Here is a 24,829-nt window from a genome sequence, read left to right as displayed (position 1 = left end):
TATCCCTCCGAAAAGCTCAGACTCAAGTTTTCCTCCAAGACAGGTTAGTTGAGTTCGATAATTTCACAGAGCACTTTGCAGAAATGCAGAGAGAAAATCATGCTCTATTGAAAAAATTGAAAAAGAGTGAAAAAAGGAGAGGTATTCTTGAAAAAGAAAATGAAGGCTTTAAAAAAGAAATCAAAAGCCTCTGTGCGGAAAGAATAGAAGTCTTAGAGTTTTCTGAGTCCTGCCTCAGAGAAAAAGACGCTCTTGATAATGAAAATAAAAAATTAAAGCAGGATTTGGAGTCCCTATCAACTCCATCGATAAATCAGTCGTCTATATTTCCCCTCATCGGAAGTATGACTGAAAAAATGTTTTCAAAAAAACCCATTGAGGTAACTCTCAGTGGCATTTTCCCTCGAGCAGGAGAGATCCTGTTCCTTTCAAAACTTCCTGATGATATTGTCTTAAAAATTTCTGAGACGAGTCTTCAGGATTTTACTACAACCATGATTTCCTTCTTTCAGAGACTCCTTCAGTTCTGTGCTTGCTCACAAAAAGGAATTGACGGATGGTTTTGGAATTGGGAAAGAAAAAACCATTTTTAAAATGATTTTCCACAACCCTGCAATCAACACAGTGAAGATGATGCTTTTGAAAGAGCTGACATCTTACTCATGGATGGTTGCAGACATGTCCTGGAATTCTCGATCCCCAGGATAAGTTTTTATGTTTTCCCTTTCAAAGATAAGTTTTTTAAACACCATTTCGATTTCTGTGATCTCCTGAAATACGGAGTTCTCAAATCCATAATTATGAGACCAGAGGATGAACATCGGCCAGAGTATCAATCCCTTTTTGGGAACAATGCTTGGGACCTCATCAAAAAGTCCCTGCACCAATCTTCTAGCCTCTTCATCAGCATTGAATCTTCTCCACCAGAGTGGATTTCCCCCATAAAAGTCCAGCCTGCTATACATTACATCTTTATCTCTCCGGTAAGTTCCAGAAGTGTTCTCACCCCAGAGGCGAAGTTTTGGCCAGCAGATGGACAAATTGTTACTCAGATCAGTAAGTGGCGAGCTTGGGTTCAGGTAAACGAATGGCACTGGCGTAAATACCCAGAGCATATTCTCCAGTTCTCAGGTACGTCCCAAAGGGTTTTCCTGCATATCTCCCTCATTGACATGCCGATCCAACCAAGGTTCAGCACTCGTCATGATTCGATTCTTGACAAGTTCAACGAGGAGTTTCTGTCGGATTCCCAAAGATACTATTGATTAGCCCCAGCAACCGAGAGCGTCCGCCCACTGTTTCAGACACGTGGATCATTACCGGACAAAAAACCTTTCGGCAGAAAAGGCTAAGCCCCGACATAATCAGCGCAATCTCCGGAAGCGTCCCACCACTACTCACAGTGGTACCATTACGGACAAAAAACCTTTCGGCGAGCGTGCCCGACATAAAGCAGCAACCTGTCACTATTTGCGACAAAAAAGGCACTGTAACTACAGTTCTTCCACTGGAGTCAACAGTACCCCGCATGTGAGTGCACAGTGTAAAGCTGCACAGCGACAAGGCATCCACCACTGCCTATAAGAGGCCTCTTCCTCCAGCATCGAGGGGGGACTCACATCCGCAACACATAATTCTCTCTTCTTCTCTTTTCTTCTGATATGTAATCATCCGGCTCCCATAACCCGGATCCTCCAACCCCCTTTCTGTGTGTAAGTTTCAGTGTAAGCATGGATTGAGTCCTTACAGACTCATTCCTTTTTTATTTTAATGTCTTTTTCTTTTGTTTGTTTTAACCGCATGTACTCCCTTCAGCCCATCATGGGCTAAGTGTTTGAATAAATCTTCCATGTTGATCTTATATTTATCTTGACAGTCTATGCATATCAGATCCTTGTTCTTCCTGTATTCTTGTGTTTATCCCCTACGACAGGTCTTGGGTGCAAATGGTATCAAATATATATATATATATGTAGATTTTGTTCGCGTTTATATAATACTATAACATTATCATCTTTCACTCGCCATTTATAGTGATAAATATACCCGGTATATTAGTTTTTGTTTTATTCGCATCATGAGATTAAAGAATAGTGTACGATGGGACTGAACTATAATTAGGTATAGACATAAATTTTGCTGTTTATTCGCGGTTTTTCATTAAAATTATATCTGCGATGCATCACAACTGTTTTTATAATTCAAAACCCCAAGTGCACTATAATTACTTGATGTGGTTACGTCATTAAAAAAAGGTGCAATTATTTGCAAACATGATTTTTTCAGTATACAACTACTATCCCTAGTCGAGAGATGATGTATTGCGGGATTTCAGAATTTTCGTATTAGTAGGTGCATTATATTTATCTCGATTATCGTAAGCAAGGAGTCCATTATTGTTGTGACACCTTTTCCAGAAACCCTCAGCACAATCGTCAAGATTTAGAATCCCATTTGAAAAAGTTAAAAAGTAATTGAATGGGTTTATATGAGATTGAGTTTCATAATCTATCAGCTCGAACTTTTGAGTTGGAGTGAGCCTAATCGCTTATAGGCCTAGTGAAATTTTACATGGCATCATAGCGAATTATGCTTCCGTACGTTCATGTGGGCTCACACTTCGTCAGGTCTAATGTCTCTTTGTGTTTGGCCTGAGTGTGACCAGGTCCAGTTTTGAGGCAGTTAAAAGTGTGCCTCATGTTAGTGAGACCCGAGTCTGGAACTCGTGGTAATTAGTTTTGTTCCCCCTCGCCCGAGCACGCAAGAGAATATGCTAGGCACGTGGTTAGTTATTGAGGGCGGATGTCTTAGTCTATGTGGCACGTGCTGGACCACATGTTGTCACGCACGAGTGTTGAGATTTAGAATCTCACATGGAAAGGTTAAATAATAATTGAATGAGTTTATATGAGATTAAGTTTTACAACTTATCAGCTCGAGTTTTTGAGTTAAGATGAGCCAAATCGCTTATAGACCTATATAAAACAATCGAGTTTACTATCAGTTTGGTTTAGATAAACTAGCCAACAACACGTCATCATTTTTAATTTCCTTTTTTTTTCCCTAATTTTTATCAGAATCCCAAAACTACGTCATTTTTATTATTTTATATCATTCAGTGACAACGTCAGTGCATGTGAATGTCCACATCAACTTTTTGCTTCCTCATTTAACTGCTAGACCAAATTGGTAGACATAATGATGATTAAGAAACCAAATTGTTGGGAAAAATATTTTAAGGACCAAAGTGTTGATTAACCAATTTTTCAGTGACCAAAATGACAGTAAGCTCTAAAACAATCTATAAAGCATCAACCTTTATCTATTTATCTACCTATCTATCTTCTAAATTAACTATTAACCAAGGATACAAAAACTTGTCCATGCTAATTAGGTGGGGCGAGAGGCGTGGATTTCCCAACTCCTATAACTCCTGCATAATGTCTCACTAATAATTTGTACTGTTTATTATGTTTACTTAGTCAAAATATATGGTTTTTTAATATATCTTTTCTTTATATATATTTATGTCATATGTGTTAAGTATTTTCACGCAAAAATTGACAAAAATTTTCCACGCATTGTGCGGGTATTGACCAGTACTTTATAAATTCAGAAAATAATAGTAAAGACAATATATATATATATATATATATATATATATATACCATAAGTATAATAACTGATGCAAATTCGCACTAAATATTATAGGGGAAAAGGAACTTCAATAACCATATATAGGCTTTTTTCACTGATATTTGCTAATAAAATTATGTCTTATTGCTAGGATAAATTGCTGTTGGAGAATGTACTGCATTAAGCCTAGATTGAAACTCAAAGACTTGGAGCGAGAAAAAAATCACGGAGAAATATTGTTTTCTATATATTCGGAATTTCTTGTAATCTCAAAATATATTCATAAGAGGAAATAACCTAGGAAATATTCTAGGAGAGATATCAAAATATCTTTGAAGATATTAGAATATAATCTCTTGTGAGTCTATATATAGGGTAATGTACGAGTGGTAAAAGGTGCCTTGGTGCGACGGAACCCTAGGCCTCTTGGGGGCTGGTGAGAGTCTATAATCATGGTTTGGTGATGGTGTGATCTTCTTAGAAAATTCTCTACTTATCTTCTTGGAGTCTAGACCTAGAATGAGAGGATGGAGATAATTGAGAGATTGGGTTAGACTTTTATTAGGATTGCGTTTGTAATGGGGGTTAGGATTTAAGGCTGTAATTTCCGGTTCATTTGTCTAGTGGATTCTCTTTCTCTGTCCGTGGATGTTTCCCTGTTGAGGGTTTTACCACGTAAATCCTGTGTTCGATTATTTTCTATGTTATCTCATCTCATACTTTGGACATCTTGTCACAACAATTGGTAGCAGAGCTAGGAGCCGGATCGAGGAAGAAATCAAGGAAAAATATTGTATCCTAAATTTTCGGAATATTTTGTAACTTCATAATATATTCATAAGACGAAATATTTTAGGATAGATATTCAAGTATCTCTGGAGATATTAAGATAATCTATTGTGAGTCTATATATAGGGTCATGTACGAGTTGTAAATGGTGCCTCGGTGCCACTGAACTCTGGGTCCCTTGGGGGCCAGTGAGAGTCTATAATCATGGGTTGGTGATGGTGTAATCTTCTCAGAAAATTCTTTGGGTTATCTTCTTGGAGTCTTGGCTTAGAGTGAAAAGATGGAAAGAATTGAGAGATTGGGTTAGATTCTTATCGGGATTGTGTTTGTAATAGGGGTTGGGACTAAGAGACTATCTCTTAGGGCTATAATTTCCGGTTTATTTGTCTAGTAGATTCTCCTGCTCTGGCCGTCGATGTTTCCATGTTGAGGGTCTTAGCACCTATATCCGGTGTTCGATTTATTTTCTATGTTATAAATGGGTCAGATTCTACCGGAACAAACCTATGGGACTTAAATAATGATGAAAAGCAATAAAAAAAGAAATAATATAAGCTCCAGTGTGAATACAATATAATGCACAAAACGAAATGGCATATCAATTTTCATCCGTTAGTTTTTTTTTTGTTATAAAGGGGTCTAAGATCTAAGTACAATAAAAGAGAAATTGGTTATTCTTTTATTCATCTTCACCTAAGATAAAATATCTAATGGCATATTACAAAAAAATGATTCAAGTATGGAAAGTTGTAAATTGAGTAAGAGAAAAATGAAATAAGCCGAATGTAAGCCAAGTTTACGAAATAAAAAAAATGCAAAAGTAATTGAATGTTGCACCACATTAATCATTTAAGGTTATCAGCTAATTATTTTTTATGTTTAAAATATTTGAATCTATAAACTTGGAGAATAAAACTTAATAATATTATCTTGATATATCATCATTATGAAAACAAAGATTAATTTTTTTAAAAAATAAACATTGGAAGTCCCAATCATGTCACCATGACATGGTGTCCTGATATGCTTTCCCCGCATCAACAATATAAACAAACAAGCCAAACTTTCCATATTGTTTGTTCGATCTCACAACTCTTGTACATGCAAATTAGAATATCATTTGAACTCAAATATGCGAACATCATTAATCACCTTTATTTTATCATAATAGCACAAAATATGAAAATAGAATAAAAAATGGAGAATGCGCTTTCAAGTCACTTTTCTTTACAAAAGCGACTATCAAAATGAGGAGAGTAAACTCTAACCTTATTAACTTCAATTAAAGTTGTCCAGAACTCTGCTGCTAAAAATCCTCTTTGTACCCTTAAGAAATCTAATAGTAATTACAAAAATTCAGAGAGAATATATTTTTATCTAATAATAACAAAGAGATACATGTTCACTATTTATAAATTTTCAGACTTCTTTGAGCTAGACACTTTAGAATTTTATGCATTAGTGACTTTTTGACTTCCGTAAAGTACGGGACTTTTGAATTTTAGGAATGATGTGAAACCACAATATTTTATCTTTTGTCGAATTTTCATAAGTCGTGACTCGAAAAGCCACTCAACTAGAGTTTAGACTTGTCCTACGTGGCATTGTCCTATGACTTGTCCCGACTTTTATTATTATATATAGATTTAGGGCATGTTTGGTTCAGCGGATTTGATCAGACAGGGATTAGCTATTCCGTACGTAATAGCTAATCTGGCGTTTGGTTCGCATGATTGTGGAATAGGTATTCCGACCGGGTTGACTTACCCGGTTTACATGAGGATTAGCTAAGCCCCCCAGCATGGTCCGGATTAGCTGTGCCGGATCCGGAAATGGACGCAAAAAGACAAAAATACCGTCGTCTTCTTCAAGTAATTACAATCTCATGCCATCCCATAAAAGAGCTGCAGAGGTCGACATTTCTCCCTTTCGTCTGAACATTCGAAACCCTAGCAGAGCAGAAGCCGTCAATTTCTCATCCAGGAAACGCGTTTTGGCAGTCGATTTGGTCGTCTCGTAGAGGAAAAGAGTTGCGGTGTTGATCTCCGCCACTCCATTGCCGATCGGAAAGTCGAAGGAGAGAAGCTTGCTGGCGGACGTCCCTTGATCCGAAGAAGGTAGAGTTCAAATCTCGGCTAATTTTGATGTTTACCTCAGTCGAAATTTCGATCTTTGAGACGAGCTCTAGGGTTGATAGTTGTTGATCTCTATCGAAATTCAGGTCTTGCAGCTACGGCGAACCATTGATTCAATCTATGCTCAGGTAGATTACTCTTCCTTTTGCTATCGAGATTCCTTGGTTACGTGCTTTTGGTTTTCTGGTACAGAGTTCGACTTGATGAACGTGCACTAGATGAGATCCAAAAGTAAAAAATGTGAACTAGATTAATTTAACAACAATATATCGATTTTCTGAATTTACTTGTTAATGGAAGCATGAGCTCCTCAAAGACAATTATCTAAAGAAACTGAAATATGGAATTTTTTTTTTGAAACTAGTTCGGATTTGTCGAACTTTTATTTCGAAGTTTGCTCTGTTAATGAATGTTGGAACTTTTCTATTTTGGGATTGTATTTTCTTGGAAGAATTCCTTCACTTGCTTCACTTTTCAAGTCCGTAACATGTCCAAGCTCAATTTTCTTGAACTGTGGCTAATAATTGATTGCTGAAAAACTAATGGAAAATCCACATAGAAATTGATCTGAGTCTCAAAGTTCACAGAGAAGTAGAACTCTCTATACAGCTTGACGAATTTTGACAGAATCACTTCATCGGAAATTAAAAGAGTGGATCTGCCTGCTCGTATTCATGATGCAATGCATGCATAAACCGAACCGGTAGTGCTCCTTCCTCTAATTTGGTAGAAAACGAAGTCTGTTGCTCAGGAAGCAAAACATATCAAGAGATGCAAGAACACTGTCTAGTTTGAATCTAAATTGTCCATACCTTGTTTCGATTCAACATCATGGACTTCTCCATTGCCTTCATAGCGAACAGCTCCCCTGTACCTTGCAGTTCCCCTGTGATTTTCGATGTTCATTTTTGCAGGAGAAGCCTCTGCTAGCCAAGCCATTTCCCTCCCTGTCCCGGTTCCTGACTCCTTTTTCTACAGAGAGGACCTCCAATCGATCCCTCTCCAAGTCGACAGCTTCATCCTCAGCTTTATCCTAGGTATTTTGTCGACAATGTCAGCCAGTTCCTTCCATTTTGATTTATGTTCTTTTTGCACATTTTTAGAATTATCAAATTTTGCCAAGGATATGTATTTGTTGATTCAGTTTATATTTGTTTGCTGATTGAACTAGGATATGTATTTGTTGATTCAACTCGTACTGTGTTACTGATTGAGCTTGCTGATAGAAGTTGTGATATGACTTTGCTGATTCAATAATGGATATGTGAGTTGTTTGCTGGTTATGCTGTAGTGTTATCTTACATAGTTGATTTGAAAATACATGGGTTTTGACTGAGGCTCTTCTTGCACGACTACACTTTGCAGTTATGGATCAGTTGAGTTTGCATAGTAAGAGAAAGAAGAGGAAAGTCGTTGCTATAACTTTCTGTATTCAAATGTGTACTATAGTAAGGGGTTTGATGGGAATAATGTTAGAATTAGCTGCTCTATATGGTCCTAAACCAAGCAGTAGGTCGTATGAGTTAAAATATTATAGGAAGAGGGATCATATTAGGAGGCTTGTGCATGCGGATGACGTTATTTGTACTGAACAACTAAGAATGGATAGGAATGCATTTTTCAAATTGTGTCATATGCTTCAAGAAATTGGGGGTCTGAAAAATACAAGAAATATGCATGTTGATAAACAAGTGGTAATGTTTTTATATGTATTGGCTCATCATTTTAAGAATCGAGTCATTAAATACCAATTTAGTAGATCAGGTGAAACTGTAAGCCGATATTTCCACAATGTTCTCAAAGCCACTTTACGTCTACAAGCTCATTTGTATAAGAAGCCCCAACCAATAGTTGGTAATTCAGAGGACCAACGATGGAAGTGGTTTAAGGTACCTAAACAAAAGTCAATTTTTGTAAATTTAGGGAGCTAATATGGTGCTAACATTGCATTTTGGTTCAATGTAGAATTGTCTAGGTGCTCTAGACGGGACGTATATCAAAATCAGAGTGTCCGAGGTTGATAAGCCTAGATACAGAACTCGTAAAGGTGACATAGCAACCAATGTGTTAGGAGTTTGTACTCCAGATATACAATTCGCATATGTCCTTTATGGATGGGAGGGTTCTGCAGCTGATGGGAGGGTATTACGGGATGCTATTTCTAGGGAACATGGACTTAGGGTGCCAACTGGTGAGTATAATAATTTTTTGACATTCGTAATATTAAAAATGAAAAGCTTAATAACATACAAAGTAATCTAGGTTTTTTTTGCCCTCTTTTTGAATATAGGTTGTTATTATCTCGTTGATGCTGGTTATACAAACTGTGAGGGCTTTTTGGCACCCTTTAGAGGGCAAGGGTATCACCTCAATGAGTGGCCTCAAAGACATCGACCGAGAAATGATGAGGAGCTTTTCAATTTGAGACATGCCTATGCTCATAATGTTATTGAAAGGTGTTTCGGCTTGCTTAAGATTCGATGGGCGATTCTTAGAAGTCCGTCATTTTATCCTGTTAGGGTTCACAATAGAATTATAATTGCTTGTTGCCTATTGCATAATTTCATTAGGAGAGAGATGGCTTTTGATCCTATGGAAGACCAACTGAATGAAACGGATGTTGACAACCCTAATGAGGATGGTGATCATATTTTTGATATTCAAACATCAAATGTTTGGAGTAATTGGAGGAAAGAGTTGGCAACTGAGATGTTTAATGAGTGGAACTCATCCACTACTTAGATAGATGTTGTGATTGGGAATTGTAATGTAAACTTTGAGTTGTTTTTTCATCCACTACTTAGATAGATTTGCTTGGTATTGTAAGTTGTATTGTCATTGCTTTCTGAAGACAATGTTATGAATCTATTTCAATGCACTTTGGGTTTGATTTTCTGAAAGTCTTATGTGCCATATTATATGTACATATGTATCCTTTTTGCATATATTCAGTTAAATATAGGTTCTTACTGTCATTTCATGTTTGTGTTATTGGTATAGAAAATGGAAGGTAGTTCTGCTTCTGTTACTTCCCAGGTGAGCAAGAGTGGCAAAAGGAAATGGACATTAGCTAAGGATGCAGTCCTCGTCTCTTGCATGATTAACCTACGAAATATGGGCACCCACAATGCTGACACAGGGTTTAAGTCTGGCTACTTGCCAGAACTTGAGAAAATGCTATTGGAAAAGCTCCCGAATTGTGGTATCAAGGCGAGACCTCACATTGAATCTCGATTGAAGACACTGAAGAGGGAATGGGCTATCGTGCATGATATTATGCTTAATACAAGTGGCTTTGGATGGGACTCAACACGGAAGATGGTCACGGCGGAAGACGATGTCTGGGAGACTTATGTAGCGGTAATAAAGACATCATCTATTTATTTCGATACTCTATCGTTATGTTTATATATAATATCACTAACACTTTATTCTTTCTGTTTTTAGACTCACAAAGAAGCTGCTCCATTTAGAATGAGAAGTTTTCCCCATTTCGAAGAATTATCTATGATATATGTGAAGGATCGAGCTATTGGAAAAGATGCTCAAGCTGTTGAAGATATTCTACAAGAGCTCGAGATTGAAGATTTAACTGGAGTAACCGAAGAAGCGGATGTGAATCATTCAAACCCAAATGAATCTGCCAATGGCAATGCCAATACCCCTACATCGGGAGATGTTTCGCGTGCTCATCAACCACCTACAGATGCAATGGCAAGTGCTTCTTCGGGAAAGAAAAGGAAAAAGGGTGAATCTGACTTCTTCACAATTTCTCAGAGCTTGAATACAATGGCAACCGAAATGAAAGAAGCTTGCATGATGATCTCAAAGAGTGTTCACTCGGACATTTATCAAGAGAAGTTCCTTGAACTTTCGAGAGCTCTTCGTAATGTTGATGGTCTGACTTCAGCACAAGTTCGCATGGCTATTTAAAAGTTCGGTAACCATCCGAATTATATTCTACTTTTCTTTGGTACCGAGCCAGAATATCGCTTGGAAATGTTGCAGGATTTCCTTGCGAATCGAGCACCGCCTTCTACGTCTATGTAGACGACGGGCTCGTCGAGAGTGGCGAGTATCACCCAAGAAGGAGATTGCGATCAACAGGGCCGCTAAGAACGCCTTGGAAAAATTGGAGATCCTCGGTGATCAGTTGAAGACCAGTTCTGTCGTGGATGGGTTATGATCATCATCAACGATTATCAACTAATTCTGCTTAGATTGGATTAAGGTCCCTTTTTTTTATTTGTTTAAATTATGTTTAATTATTTTGTGGCTTATGGTTGGTCCACTTGTGATTTATTAGTCTGCTAAGGTGTCTTTGTAATCGTCAGCTGATCATCATTATGGAGCTTTGTATGGATGTTTAGCTCATTTTGAAATTCGCACCCGTCCGAATACAAATCGAAATTGCACCGGAGAAGTTGTTAATTATCAAAACTATTTGACTTAACTATGACCGATGCAATTTCTTTTGGTTAAGACAGCAGAAAAGTTCATTTTAAACCGGGTATTACGTGGATAATAAATTAATCGTCTATATAGTGAGGCCTGCAAGTTGGAGGACGATATGTAAACTGGTCTTTCGACATTCTAATATTAGCATATGTAAACTATATTTATATTTTTTTATTATAAAAATAGATAATTATGCTTATTACATTATTAAAATAATTAATTTTATTAATAAACACAATTTTTAGTAATTTAATTTAATTTTTTAATTTTTAGAAATTATTTACCTTTCTTTACATTTTTTAAAATTTTTATTTTTTATGAATTATAAAATTTGTCATTAAAGTTATCTATTTATCTTATAAAACCCATTATATTTATATGAAGGGCATTTCTGTCTTTTTATCCTATTTCTGTTCTTTCTATTCATTATTCAATCCAACCAAACATCAGAATTATAATTATATTCCCTGTCTATTCCCTCCAACCAAACACAAAAATTTCATCAGAATTTTCATTCTATTCCCTGTCTATTATAATCCCTGTCTATTCTATTCCTTGTCTATTATAATCCTGCGAACCAAATGTGCCCTTAGCTCTTTTATCGCAGATTTATTGAGCTTATAATGAATCTTAAGACTTTTGGGACAGTTACCCAAATAAAACTTAAAAAGTAACCCTAACATTATTGAGGACATGGTTTTCGAAATAGAAATAGTGGGAATTAAGTTTTGTAGTTGGGTAAATATGTTTGTTTTTCTGCCTAATATTAATTGATATGCTCTTTTATAAATTAAAAAGTGTTTACTACTAATTGAGTATTCATAATACTAATATATAAATATTGATATATGATGTATTTATCTCCATTTTATATAAATAATTGCATAATTGAATATATTATTATTGGCAAAAAAAAAATTACAGGTTATGACATCACACGTATTATAGTTTAGTATTAAAGAAAACATAAAAGAAATTAATATGGGGCCAAAGTTTTGAGGATCAATTTGTATATGAGATATTTGGTAAGCTGCCCAGCAAGACAGTAAATATGGCTTCTGAAGAGTTGTCTCCATCTTAATTTTTAAAACTAGACAGTCCAGTCGGTCGAACCGAGAACCTGGCATCAACCGGCCTAGTTCTACTAATTATTCCATTTGCAGGGCTGATTGGGTTCAACCCATACGAACTGGCTAGTTTTAGAAAACACCCATGAACCCACGTGAACCGACAAACAAATCGGCCCTTTAAAAATTAAAACAAATAAAAAAAAATGAAGTAGAGGAGCAGCGTATCTCTTTCTCGGTTCTCTTCCTTTGTCCAATTCAAGATTGCTTTTAGCGGCCAGTCAGAGGCCGGTAGCGGATACGCATCGGCATTCGTCCTATTTCTCTCTTCAAGCTCGAAGGCAAGGCATGATTTGGGGGCGGACAGGCTGTACAAGAGCTTCGAGCGGAGGAGGCAGTGCGGGGAGGGAAAGGTAGAGGGAGAAGGAGAGGGGGTGCCAAGCTTGTAGACGATTAAGCAGTACCACGGATGGAATAAGCAGGATCGGAGGAGCACTGAGACCAAAGGCCTTTAGCCTCCCTTTCACTTGCTCGCTCTCTGCTTGATCTTAGGCAACACAATCTATCTTTTTGGATAGCTGAAACCCTAATGGATTTTTATTGACTTTTTTTGCACCCTCTTGCCGCTAATCATGCCGTCGAGAGATTTCTGTTCCCGAAAACAGCACGTCCTTTTGTTATATTTTAAATATTTTTTTATTTATTTTAGTAGCAATAAAAACTTCTCCATATATTTTGACTATTATTTTTTTAAAAAATATTATTATAATGTCCATGCTAATCATCAATCTCCCTTTTTAATTCCAATATGCAAATAAAAAACATCTATAGCTATATGAGGAGGTGGACTCAATATTATCACAGTGTGCCAACTGGTAAATTTTGCCTTTTCGTTTTGTAGCCTTTTCATGGCATAAAACTCACGAGACCAGTAACTCATAAGATAATGGCTGTGGTTTGGTTGGCTCCTCCATAAATTAACTTAAAAATTAATATATTTCTTACCTTGAGAAAGAAAACTGATGAGAAAAATAAGATAAAATAAAATCAAGAGCCGTAAAAAGAGAGGCTATTGTTGTTAAGAAACAAAGTTGGAAACAAGAAACTGAAGGTCGTATAGGTGAATAGTTCATTTTTTCTTTAGGAAAAATGGGTTGCCCACTACATCTTTTAAAGTCGGCCTTCACATGTGAATACCATGACAAGCACAGTTGAAGATGACGAGTTAATGTTTCGAGTTCCGGACAAACTTTTTTATGATACAAGCTACAGGAGTCTCTCCATTTATACATTACGAGCCTCATGCATTATTTACATAAACAGAATTGTTCTGACAAAGTACAAAGAAGTAGAAGCATCTAGTAGATTCCGATAACTTCTAATAGACTCGATAAAGTTTCTTTTAAGTTGTTTGGAGTTTGGGGTCAAGCGATAATAATTAATGGAGATGCGACTGAAAATAATTGTTTGATATCCAACTGTGCTCAATTATGAAAATAATTAACGGAATAGTTATCACATTACATGTGTACATAAAATCTTCGTCTAATTTGGTACGCATAATTCGGTTCTATATATCTTAATCTTAGTACATTACCAATCTTAATATCCTAGATTTTTTTTTTCATTTCTGGGCACGAGTAGGTGTACCTCATAATTAAAAAAAAAAACCTATAGATTAACAAAAATCCCTGGATCTGTGTAAGCTCTTCTTTCTTTGATTAATTATTATTCATGCATGCATATGCATATCTATTATATGTTATCTATCTATTATATCATCTATTATCAATTATATCTGTTATCTATTAGCTATTTCTATTATATCCATGTAAAACAAAAGATTTCTAAATACATGGTCGAGAGTACGATTGATTTTCCTATTCTCGCAAATGGATTTGATTTCTTCCTTTAAAAAAATTTTGCCATATAAAATAATAATGCAAATTACTTAATCATCAAATAAAGTTTACTTAGGTACAAGTAAGCTTTGCTTAGCTAAGAAAAAAGTACAAAAAAAAAAGTTTAATTTGACTTCTAGAATTAATGAGGCGGTTAAAATTATATTCAATGTAATTCAATTTTATATCGCGATAGAAAAATATTTAAATAGGAAGTACTACTTATAGATCCTAAATAAGACAACAAATAAAATAAAATATTATTTTAAAATAAAAAAATTAAAATTAAAATATAAAAAATTAAAATTATTTGAAAATGAAAAATGAAATTAAAGAGAGAACAAAGGTGTTCGGAGAAGGTGTGGGGACGCCCCTGCAAACCACCATCTCCATAGGAGTCACGTTCTCAAAATTTGACATATCAATAGTTTTGCATGAGGCATGTTAGCAAAATTTGATGGTGTTAACTCATAATTAATAATTTAACTAATATTTTTTTAAATGGAGAAGTTATGTATGCGAATTGTTACAATTTTAGTTTTGGTACCAAAGTGTGCCCTACCCTTTTCTATTAAATACCACAATGTTGTTTTAAAAAAAATGTTTTTTACTATGTCATTTTCCTGAGTGCCTGCATGATTTTTGTTCAATTTGCTTTTATAATACGTTAAAAATCTCCGTGCATGCACGGATTATTGAATAGTATATTCTAAAGTCATATACGTCTAGGCCCATCTAATACACGGAAATAGAATACAATGAATAACCCATCTTCCCTTCCGATCCGTATATCATGTTACTTTTATGAGTTGGAAAGTACATCCAATTCAGAGAACGTCCTCTCTTTCTCTTCAGCTCGATGGAATGATCTTTCCTTTAGAAAAATGTAATCAATTTTCTTAATATCTTAATAATTAAAGATATATATATACAAAAATATCTTTATTCCATTTGCTTAAATACACTCTTTCGTATTCTCAAGATAATAAAATCACTAATTTTCTACTAAATGAAATTCGTTCCGGTGCATTCATATGTATGTCTGGATTGCATAGAATAAAATGTAAATATTTTAAGAGTAAATTAGCGATTTTCTTGTTGAACTTGAAAAATATAAAAGGAGTGTCAGAAAAAAATTTCGGTAGAATAAAGGATATTTTTCAAAGATACATGAAAGTAAAAGGATATGACACACATAGAAAAGTTGAAATGATGGGATGATCAAGGAAAATTCACTCATCAAGTTGGATGAAAGAAATCTCTCATTTCATTTCGTAAAGTGACACTAAATAATGAAATCGAGTGTGAAAGGATGGGTTACTAATCCTTGCCATTCCATTCCATTTTGGTCCGCCCAAAGTGAAACCAGTAATATACTAGTAATATAGATACGGGTTATAATAATACAATTCATGTGCAATGCATGTGATATATTACTAGCTTCCAATGGTCTCAAGTTAGAAACTCAACCGTAATATCGACTTACAAGCAATGAGAATGCACCCATTCACCCACACAAGGTGCATTCACCCACACAAGGATGGATAGAGATTCGATCGAGGACGGCGGGTCCTTAGGGTCGCAAACAGGAACATAGATTATCTAAATTAGCAAGTCATTTCATTGAAAATTGATAAAATTTGCAATAAAATTTGCTTGCATTGTCGAAAGATGTATGCGATTCCAACCGCCTCTCCCTACGTAGACGACCTGCTTGGATCGGTTCGACGAGGATTAATTCTAGCCCGAAAGATGGTGGGTTTGAACGGGTTTGGGTGGCTGGGCTGGGCCTTGTGAGTCTAATGTCCCAAGCCATCAGGTTGTCGGACTGCGGTCGGCCCGCACCTAATTTTACGACGTCATCGCCGTCTTCTTCTTCAAGCTTTGAGCAGCGTTCCTTACCGAGGGAAGAGCAGTCAACCACACAGAGGAAAACCTGAAGAAGCAGCTCCGATGGGATTGCGGTGCTCCTTCGGCGGAACGACCTTACAGACCCTAATGCTTCGTGCTTGTCCTCCTCCTTCGTCTTCTTCTTCGTTGAGCTTCTCCTTGCTCAGAACGCTAAATCCTCAACGACGGAGACCAGTCCGCCATTTCATCCCTCTCGCTAGAGCCCTCTCTGCCTCTTCTCTATCAGCAACTGCCTCCGTTACTTCAGAAGCTGCCCCCAGAACGGATTCAGATGACAAGGGTGTGTTCAATTCGACCTCGTTCATCTCTCTGTAGCGTGAAAATTTGATTTTTGTCATTGTTTCAGTGTAATCTTGGTTCTTGCATTTCCCTTGCCTCCTTTGTGGGTCTGATTGACTGTTTTGCAGCTGCGAAGTCTCAGTGGAAGGCTGCGATTGACTTCAAGTGGATAAGGGACCACAGAGATGCAGTTGCCACAAACATCAAGAACAGAAACTCCAGTGCCAACTTGGACCTTGTTCTCGAGCTTTATGCCAAAATGTTGGATACCCAAAAGGTCAGTGTTCCATACATTTCTCGGTCATTCATCGATGATGCGTTCATAACTATCCATATTCTTAAATACTTGACGGGCTACAAGGACATCTCTGGAAACTATTGCTTATGAGTAGTAGGTTGTGAGTTACTTTAGAAAGACAATACTTCCTAAGGGTATACATCAGGCTCCAGTTGGGCTTCTACATGTCATATCGGCCTCAAAATGCAAAATTCTTGTTGACTCTATCACGTAGTTGATTGAGTTGTGTATTTGATGAGGAATTTTGTTGATCTGACTTATTTTCTTAGTTAAGTTAGCTGAGTGGGAAATTGGGTTTGTCTCAAACATTAGCTAATTGTCACTCAGATAGCAGGAAGTGGAGCAGCTTCGTGGAGAGAGGAATGCAGTTGCGAACAAGATGAAAGGGAAGTTAGAACCTTCGGAGCGCCAAAAACTTGTCGAGGAAGGTGCTCACTCCAGCTCCTAAGATGTGACTTTTATTCTCCTTCCAGTCTCCCAGTTGTGTTTATGTTCATTTGATATTTGCATTTCAGGTAAGAACTTAAAAGAAGGTTTGATGACTTTGGAAGAAGACTTGGTTAAGCTGACCGATGAGCTCCAACAAGAAGCACAGTTTATCCCCAATATGACCCATCCCGATGTCCCTATCGGCGATGAGGATTCTTCTGTAATAAGAAAGATGGTACATATTGTTCTATATCCTCATTCTTATTTTCCTATGTGCTAAAGAAAGGTAGATTACTAGGTTGATGGAATGCTTTCGTATGGAAGGAATAAAATTCGAATAAGTTGAGAGCAACAGGGCAGTAAAACACAATTGCCATTCAAACAGTCTAGTTCACAATACGGCGATGAGAATTCTTCTGTAATAAGAAAGATGGTACATATCGTTCTGTATCCTCGTTCTTGTTTTCGTATGTGCGAAAGAAATGTAGATTACTAGGTTGATGGAATGGTTTCATATGGAAGGAATAAAATTTGAATAAATTGAGAGCAGCAGGGTAATAAAACACAATTGCCATTTGAACTGTCTAGTTCACAATACAGGTAGTTCCCGGCCCTTTGTTCTGATTAAAATTTTGAAGTAGAAAATCACGCAAAATAATTGTTTTCCTGCCTCATTGCAATTCATGGTAGGACCTATCAGACTAGTTGGTTTGGTCTGGTTCTGGAGACTGTTGAAAGTATATTAGTAGCATTATGTTTCATTCCTGGTGCTTCTGATTGGCAGGTTGGAAGCCCTCGCGAGTTTAGCTTTCCAGTTAAGGATCATGTACAGCTTGGAAAAGAACTTGATCTTTTTGATTTTGATGCTGCTGCTGAGGTACACCTTCTATATGCTTTAAGGTATTAAGGCATTCATTTTTTTTGAATCATGAGATGCTACTCGTCATGTAGATTAAGTCTAAATAAGTTAAAATCTGTATTTCTGTATACGATCTGACCCTTGCTATTTCAGGTCAGTGGATCGAAGTTCTATTACCTGAAGAACGAAGCTGTTCTGCTAGAGATGGCTCTCATCAATTGGACACTTTCTGAAGTTGTCAAAAGGGGCTTCACACTTCTTACAACCCCTGAGATTGTCAGGTCTTCTGTAGTTGAAAAGTGTGGGTTCCAACCTCGTGGAACAAATACCCAGGTTGTTCAATATTTTCGATCTTTAATGCAGACCTGTTGCTAAACCATTGCTGCCCCTGCAAGGCTGTAGTATTGGAAAACATAGAAAATCAGTGCAAATTCCTATAAACCCTTTGCAAAATGATTCTCATGCTCCCAAATTCTATTATTTTACTACAAAAGCAAATGAAACTACGGAATATATTTGCATATTCTCTGGACCAAACAGACAGTGCAAGATCTCGTTGGCTGTCTTTGAATTTTTATTGAGTTAATTCTTTAAAGCTTAGAAAGTAGACAGTTGATTGTGCAGGTCAATGACACAGTCTTGAAACATCTTCCCAGGTTTATTCCATCAAAGATAGTGACCAATGCCTAATTGGTACCGCAGAGATACCTGTTGGAGGAATCCACATGGACTCTATTCTTCCCAACTCATCGCTTCCACATAAATATGCAGCCTTCTCTCATTGCTTCCGAACTGAGGCGGGTGCTGCAGGAGCTGCAACTAGGTAAATCAGGTCATGTACTAAATTTTCATATTCTACAAATCATGCCAATGCAATATTTGTTAATTTGTAGCTATTTAATGCATTTTTTTGATAGTTCTGAGTGAGAAATTTTTGCAGAGGTCTTTATCGAGTGCACCAGTTTAGCAAGGTGGAGCTGTTCGTTTTATGCCGGCCAGAGGAGAGCAATGCTTACCACGAAGAGCTCATAACGATTGAAGAAGACCTCTTCTCTTCACTGGGACTGCATTTCAAGTATGAACCATTCGATTAATTTTCAAACTCATACACTACAGTGCATTCTTCCTTCAAAATGACAAGTTCTTGCATTTCTTGGTAGAACTCTCGATATGGCTTCTGGTGATTTGGGGGCACCGGCGTACCGAAAGTTCGATGTGGAGGCATGGATGCCCGGCTTAGGACGCTATGGAGAGGTACCATAACAAGTTTTACTACTCTTTCGCACAAATCATTGTTTGCACCCTGAAGTTTTGTGTCTAATCCCAGTTTTTGCCCTGCATGTGCATGTTCCTGCTTTGAAATTGAACCTCCTAAAGCTTGATGTCTCAGATATCTTTAAAACCAAAGCATTTGAAATCTCAACTGAAAATCACTAACCGAACGGTTTTAATCGTTCTGGTGCCCCCTTGTTCGTAATATTAAGCTATATTAATCTTTTGGGTTCTTCTCTTGAATTTCTGTTTCAGATATCGAGTGCCTCGAATTGTACGGACTATCAGAGCCGGAGACTGGGTATTCGGTACCGGCCAGTGGACCCTGCTTCATTGAATAATAATAGCCCTAAGAAGGGGAAAAGCAATGCTGGTCCGACACAGTTTGTGCACACATTAAATGCCACAGCTTGTGCGATTCCTCGGATGATTGTGTGCATACTCGAGAACTATCAGCAGGAAGATGGCTCGGTTGCCATCCCAGCCCCGTTGAGGCCCTTCATGGGTGGGCTTGAGGTCATAGCTCCCAGACCCAGATAATACAATATAAACATGAGATTGTACCTTAGAATCGAGGTTTTCTTTTTACAAATCATTTTACAATTTTAGGTCTACCTGTGACTGTGACAGTTTGAAAAATTATTATTATTTTGTATCTTTGGAATTATGAAGAAATAAATTGGTGGTTTAATATTTTTTTTCCCTCTTACGGAAGAGAGCCCAGTCAATTGATAGGGAAAACAAAAATATAGAGACATGAAAATCAAATCCCTTCAGGATATAATTTTCCTAGTTGCACGGTGAATAGAGGGACAAAAACTAACGAGCCGAGGTCGAATGTCCAGATCATCTATGTTCATTACGAAACATTTGCAGAACCGCAGATGATAACTTTCTTTAGATGAGCCTTTGTCGTGATTGACATCTGCAATGGTGGAAACGCAAACGCAGTATGGCAGAGCATTTTCATCAGCAGTTCAAGCAGATGTGGTCTATTTACGGGACAAGCACTGGATGTTAATGGATGGCCACCCATTAATTTAATTGAGAAGTTCACAGCAAAGGAGGAAACGATCTGATTCGATTACAAGGTACCAGTGCGGGAAACAATACGTAACTTGAGATTATGTATGAAACAAAAGTTATCCACCGAAACCACTGGTGGGCAATACAAGAAGATATCACTGAAATTTGAATCAAGAACAAGCTGACATCTATGCCTTGCATTATTCGAAACAAATCACCTCGAGTGTTTGGATTTTGTTTTAGCAGGCATCAAGATCCCGGCATGGCGGCGGCTTCGGGTCCGTTAGCAGTGTCGTGTTCCCTCCTTCTGGTCCGCTCATAATGCGTTTCGGGTTTTGAGTCCCATGCTGAAATAGAAAGGACAAGGATTTGTAGCTGCTTACGAAGAATTGGAAAGAAAATACAAGAATTAAGATCAGCGGCCTGGTTGCCTTACCGGAGGCTTTTCCCCTCTTCTAAGTGCTTCAACAATCTCGACAACCTTCTGTGGAGTAACATCTTCCTGTAATCAGGAATTACAAGACAGCAACATTCAGAAAATCGGGGGCAGATATCAGCAGAGTGCAACAAAAACAAAGTTTTTGTAGGCGCACATAATAATTGTAGGTGTATCCTTCAGAGCCATTAGAGTAATCAGCCACAGTGATCATGGGAGCATTTACACAGCATCCCTGCAACAATCCATTTGTCACGAACAGAGCAAAAAAATCTTCCGTCAGGACATACAACCCAAGAACATGTTCTCAAAAACTTATCCCAAACAACTTGAAATTATCATGTCAAAATTCTCGAAAAGAACATGTTCTCGACATCACTGTAGTTTACTTAGTGGTCAAAGATGCACAACAGGTAAGTACTGACCATGCATTCCATTTCCCCAACAGAGAATAAACCATCCTTTGTCACTTCTGCATATGGAAAGCAAAAAACAATAAGGTGAAGTCTCGATCACTATATAAGTAACGTAAAATTGTAATATCAAATTAAAACAATTGACTGATATTTCTAATGTAAAACTTACCATTGCGTTTAACTCCCAAGTGTATCAGCAAAGCTGCTTCAATGTCTCGAGAACCACGTATCATACAAGGGGTTGTTCCACAAACCAGCAGGTGGTACTTGCCCACCTAAAACAAGTAAAAGAGGGTCACATTAATCTAAGCACGACAGAATGGATATAATAACAATTGAAGTTTAACTCCTCACCTTTGTTCGGTTGAACATCGAATAGAAAGTTGCAACCTCATAGACACGGATCGGAGCAACTTCTACAATCTTAGCGACCTGTTTAACCAAGATTTTCAAGGCATATAATTTGAGGAATATATACAAAACTGATGAATGCAACAAATCATGTGCTGTCATTTGCAATGCTGCATTACAGGATTACATCATACACTTTGATAGTAATTGTAACATCTTAAAAGATGAGATAACATCACGGCTTCTCATATATATTGAAAAGAAAAAACAAAAAACAAAAAATGACCTTCACTCTTTCAAGCTCAAGATGTAATAAAGTAACGAACACATATCTAGACATCAGTTCACAACAGTAAACAGGTATCTTAAGAGAAAAAGCGGCTACACTTTTTTGAACCATTTCATTGACACCGGGATTCAAGGATATTTAGGGCCCCCCCACACTTCCATACAATAAAATATCAGTATTTCGTATCGATGTGTTATTATCTTATGAATTTCTAACATGCAATTTAATAATGTTCAGGAAAGTTTCTCTTTAAGGGTAGGAGAGAACCAAATTAATCATGAACGTAACTGGGTAAAGTACACAGGTTAACATTTCTATCAAATTAGAAATCCATGAAATATAAACAACTCCAAAAAAACATAAGGAAGTTGCAGGGTACAGCATTCTATGAACTCCCTTTCCTTTCACAATGGGAAGGCGCCTTTGCATCACATCCCATTAAGGTTGTCTATAAGTTGATCCATCTTTCAAAAAGTTATTCATAAAGATATTTTGTTTGATTGGCCGTGCACAACCAGATAGCACAAATGAATTTGATTACTACCATATATTCAAAGCCATAATACATCTCATCTAACTTAACAGTTTATACTTAATCATTATCTTATTCACATTCATTATGCAGCTGCATACTGAATCAAATCGACTAAAAAATAATAGTTCATATTTAATCATCATGTCCTACACATTCATTATGCAGCTGCATAATGAATCAACTCGACTGACAAATTTAAGTTAGCAAAAACAGAAAACACATGCAAGAAGGGTAAGGTTATAATTTTTTTTTTTAAAGATAAGTAAGGTTGTGTTTGTTCTATAATTGCCATAAATCAATTAATCATTAGATCAAAGCATTATATATATATATATATATATTGAGCTAGAAAAGAAAATTTTTGAGACCATACTCAGGAAAGAGGACTCAGTTCTTAAAGTTACTAGCTAGCTCCTCCTTTTTCTCGTGGATCAAAAAGCCAGCCACATCTTTCAAAGTATGACAGAAAATTATATGATTAGACTTTCCCATACCATGCACAATGCTGCACAGACATTTAATCCTCCAATCATTTACTCACTTCGATTCACACGATATAGTTTAATTACAGAATTCACCAAATTTAAAAATGCCACTAAGTTCTGTCGACTATGTTCTGGATTTATTAAATTATATAAACGAAAATGGGATAACATGTAGAAAAAATTGCTGCCAAATTGAAGATTATTGTGTAGTGAGTGAGAGAGAAGTCACCAAAATGTGAGAGAGAAGAGGGAAACGTGTGCTTTTAAAGGAAAACGTTGAATGTAATGGTGAAATGGATGGCTAAAGAAGAAATGAACTGACTAATTTACCCCCAACTGTTCTCCAATCCTATGGAATTACACTTATAGCAATTTAGTATTATGGGCAACGGTAATCTTGGAAAAGTAAACCTATAAAATAAGTTATAACCAATTTCTAGTAGTATTAATACATATCTTTAATGGTAGAAAGGAAACTTATTACTCTCAATGAGATGCACTTTTACATGCATGAACTGACAGTAGTGCGATAAATGAGAAACATTTAGCTACACATGACAAAACCTACCGCATTCATCGCAGAAACTGGGAGCCAACCTCCATGCTGCTGCTGCGCAAGATCAAGAAGCGGGATTACAGCAGATTGCTTGTAATTGGATGGATAGTGAGACAAAATTTCCTTGACCTACAGGAGCACAAATTGAAGCTTCTGTTAGCTGCAAATTGATCCCATAGAAAATGCCACAACTTTTAAAAATGAAAAATTGCAACTCTCACTTCTATTAGAACCAAGATATGAAATTTTTATCAGCTTAAGACATTATATAAATGTAGACTGCAAACAGGATGTCCATCCAATGTAATATGACTGCACTTCTACTGCACAATATTCCACACAATTCGAGTAAGGTTCAATTTTGAACCAATGCGCACGGAAAAGCTGAAAAAAGGCAGCCAAATGCCCCTTTGCAAGAACACCCGCCAAATGGGTTGAGCTAGCGAGAGCTACATTTAGTTGTAGGAGCAAAATATCACGATTGGGAGAGAAATTACAAGTCTAAACAGAACCACATATTCAATGTCACAAAACGATAGACGGCTTTTGAAGCTAACATTCCCAAATGAACTAAAAGATATAAACAGTTCAATTATACCAATCAATCTGTCAACTCAAATGAATGCAATTTGTCGGGCTTTCACTGACCTTCTCTCTGTTCTTATCAGAGAACTCCCACGGACGGTCGGGATTGTTATCCGGCGTATCCAAGTGCTGCACAATCGCATTAACCAATTGATTTCTCAACGAAGACAAAAATAAGCTCTTTGCTAAATCGGCAGTCAGTCAGACTAATGGAGCTATGCTCACTCACGTAGTTCAGAGCAGTGGAGAAGGACCGCGCCGCCTGCTGAAATCAGACAGAGAAAGAACCAAACAAATGCTTCAGGCGAGGAAATCTGGTGAGACTCCGATTGGGGTGGAGTGGAAATGAGAGGAGAGCCGCGAACCTGAGGAGGAGACTGGCGAAAGACATGGCGGATCTCCTGAAGCCGCTTCGCAGCGAGACGGCCGAGCATTGTGGGAAGCTGAGATTGTACGGACGAGGAAGAAGAGGTCGTGAGACTTCGATCGATGAGCTGAAGGTCACAACAATGGCCGCAGAGAGAGAGAGAGAGAGAGAGAGAGTGGGGGAAGGGAGGAGAGAGAGTGTGTCCCGACAGATTCTTATTGGGCCTTAACGGACACCCATCAGGCCCACTTAACAATATGAGCCCAGTTGGTTTTGTTGAGTTATGAGGCCATCCATATACCTACGGTGCCCGGGTAGAGTGGATTCTACGTGCCGGGAGTGATCACGTTTGCAGAACTTGTTTATAATATATTGAATCCAAAGCCTAAGTTGTTAATATATTCGATCTAGTAGAAATCGAAAGGATCCAATTCGAACAAGTTTGAAATCAAAAAAAGAAAAAGGAAAATTTTGTTGAAATTAGAGAAACTCTTTTGGGAACAGATTTTTTTTTTTGGCAAACGGCAGGAACAGATTGAAAAAGTAAATATTCACCTGTGAAGATTTGTTTTAGAAAATAGAGATTAGTCAATACTCTTTTTATAGAAAGATGAAGCAAATAAAGATTCAATATTTAAAAGAAAAAAAAGGCATTATTTCCTTTTCTTTTTATAGAAAACCCGATATTATCGGTCAGGTTACTCTAAATCAGGCATCAGTTATGGTTTCAAGTAAATAAATCACATCAT

At 37.1% G+C, this 24,829-nt stretch overlaps 3 protein-coding genes across 6 annotated transcripts; 2 read left to right on the top strand and 1 right to left on the bottom strand.

The window, feature by feature from the left end:
• Window positions 1-6,373: 6,373 nt before the first annotated feature.
• Window positions 6,374-10,915, top strand: LOC116187407 (uncharacterized protein At2g29880-like). 2 transcript variants are annotated; one of them, XM_031516075.1, is made up of 5 exons: window positions 6,374-6,542; window positions 6,647-6,688; window positions 7,475-7,597; window positions 9,561-9,920; window positions 10,008-10,915. In XM_031516075.1, the coding sequence occupies exons 4-5, from the start codon at window positions 9,564-9,566 to the stop codon at window positions 10,491-10,493; spliced, it is 843 nt and encodes a 280-aa protein (XP_031371935.1). In that variant the 5' UTR covers window positions 6,374-6,542; window positions 6,647-6,688; window positions 7,475-7,597; window positions 9,561-9,563; the 3' UTR covers window positions 10,494-10,915. The 2 variants fall into 2 exon arrangements, with proteins under 2 accessions (XP_031371935.1, XP_031371936.1); XM_031516076.1 differs by having other exon boundaries at window positions 6,375-6,542; window positions 9,597-9,920; window positions 10,008-10,913.
• A 4,950-nt stretch (window positions 10,916-15,865) lies between these two features.
• Window positions 15,866-19,731, top strand: LOC116189559 (serine--tRNA ligase, chloroplastic/mitochondrial). 2 transcript variants are annotated; one of them, XM_031519270.1, is made up of 10 exons: window positions 15,866-16,177; window positions 16,305-16,453; window positions 16,809-16,902; window positions 16,990-17,138; window positions 17,688-17,780; window positions 17,916-18,095; window positions 18,419-18,585; window positions 18,703-18,837; window positions 18,923-19,016; window positions 19,290-19,731. In XM_031519270.1, the coding sequence occupies exons 1-10, from the start codon at window positions 15,940-15,942 to the stop codon at window positions 19,572-19,574; spliced, it is 1,584 nt and encodes a 527-aa protein (XP_031375130.1). In that variant the 5' UTR covers window positions 15,866-15,939; the 3' UTR covers window positions 19,575-19,731. The 2 variants fall into 2 exon arrangements, with proteins under 2 accessions (XP_031375130.1, XP_031375131.1); XM_031519271.1 differs by having other exon boundaries at window positions 15,881-16,177; window positions 16,802-16,902.
• Window positions 19,732-20,045: 314 nt separating this feature from the next.
• On the bottom strand, window positions 20,046-24,257 carry LOC116189542 (NADH dehydrogenase [ubiquinone] flavoprotein 2, mitochondrial). Of its 2 annotated transcripts, none has more exons than XM_031519256.1 (10): window positions 24,079-24,257; window positions 23,943-23,975; window positions 23,777-23,842; window positions 23,141-23,257; window positions 21,267-21,344; window positions 21,082-21,187; window positions 20,922-20,968; window positions 20,654-20,731; window positions 20,497-20,562; window positions 20,046-20,407 (listed from the first exon to the last, which is right to left on the bottom strand). In XM_031519256.1, exons 1-10 carry the CDS (start codon window positions 24,145-24,147, stop codon window positions 20,300-20,302), a joined length of 768 nt encoding a protein of 255 aa, XP_031375116.1. In that variant the 5' UTR covers window positions 24,148-24,257; the 3' UTR covers window positions 20,046-20,299. The 2 variants fall into 2 exon arrangements, with proteins under 2 accessions (XP_031375116.1, XP_031375115.1); XM_031519255.1 differs by having other exon boundaries at window positions 23,943-23,978; window positions 24,079-24,255.
• Window positions 24,258-24,829: the final 572 nt, after the last annotated feature.

Source organism: Punica granatum, chromosome 8, assembly GCF_007655135.1.
Source record: "Punica granatum isolate Tunisia-2019 chromosome 8, ASM765513v2, whole genome shotgun sequence".
Classification (NCBI taxonomy): Eukaryota; Viridiplantae; Streptophyta; class Magnoliopsida; order Myrtales; family Lythraceae; genus Punica; species Punica granatum.
This window is presented reverse-complemented; position numbering and strand designations above follow the sequence as displayed.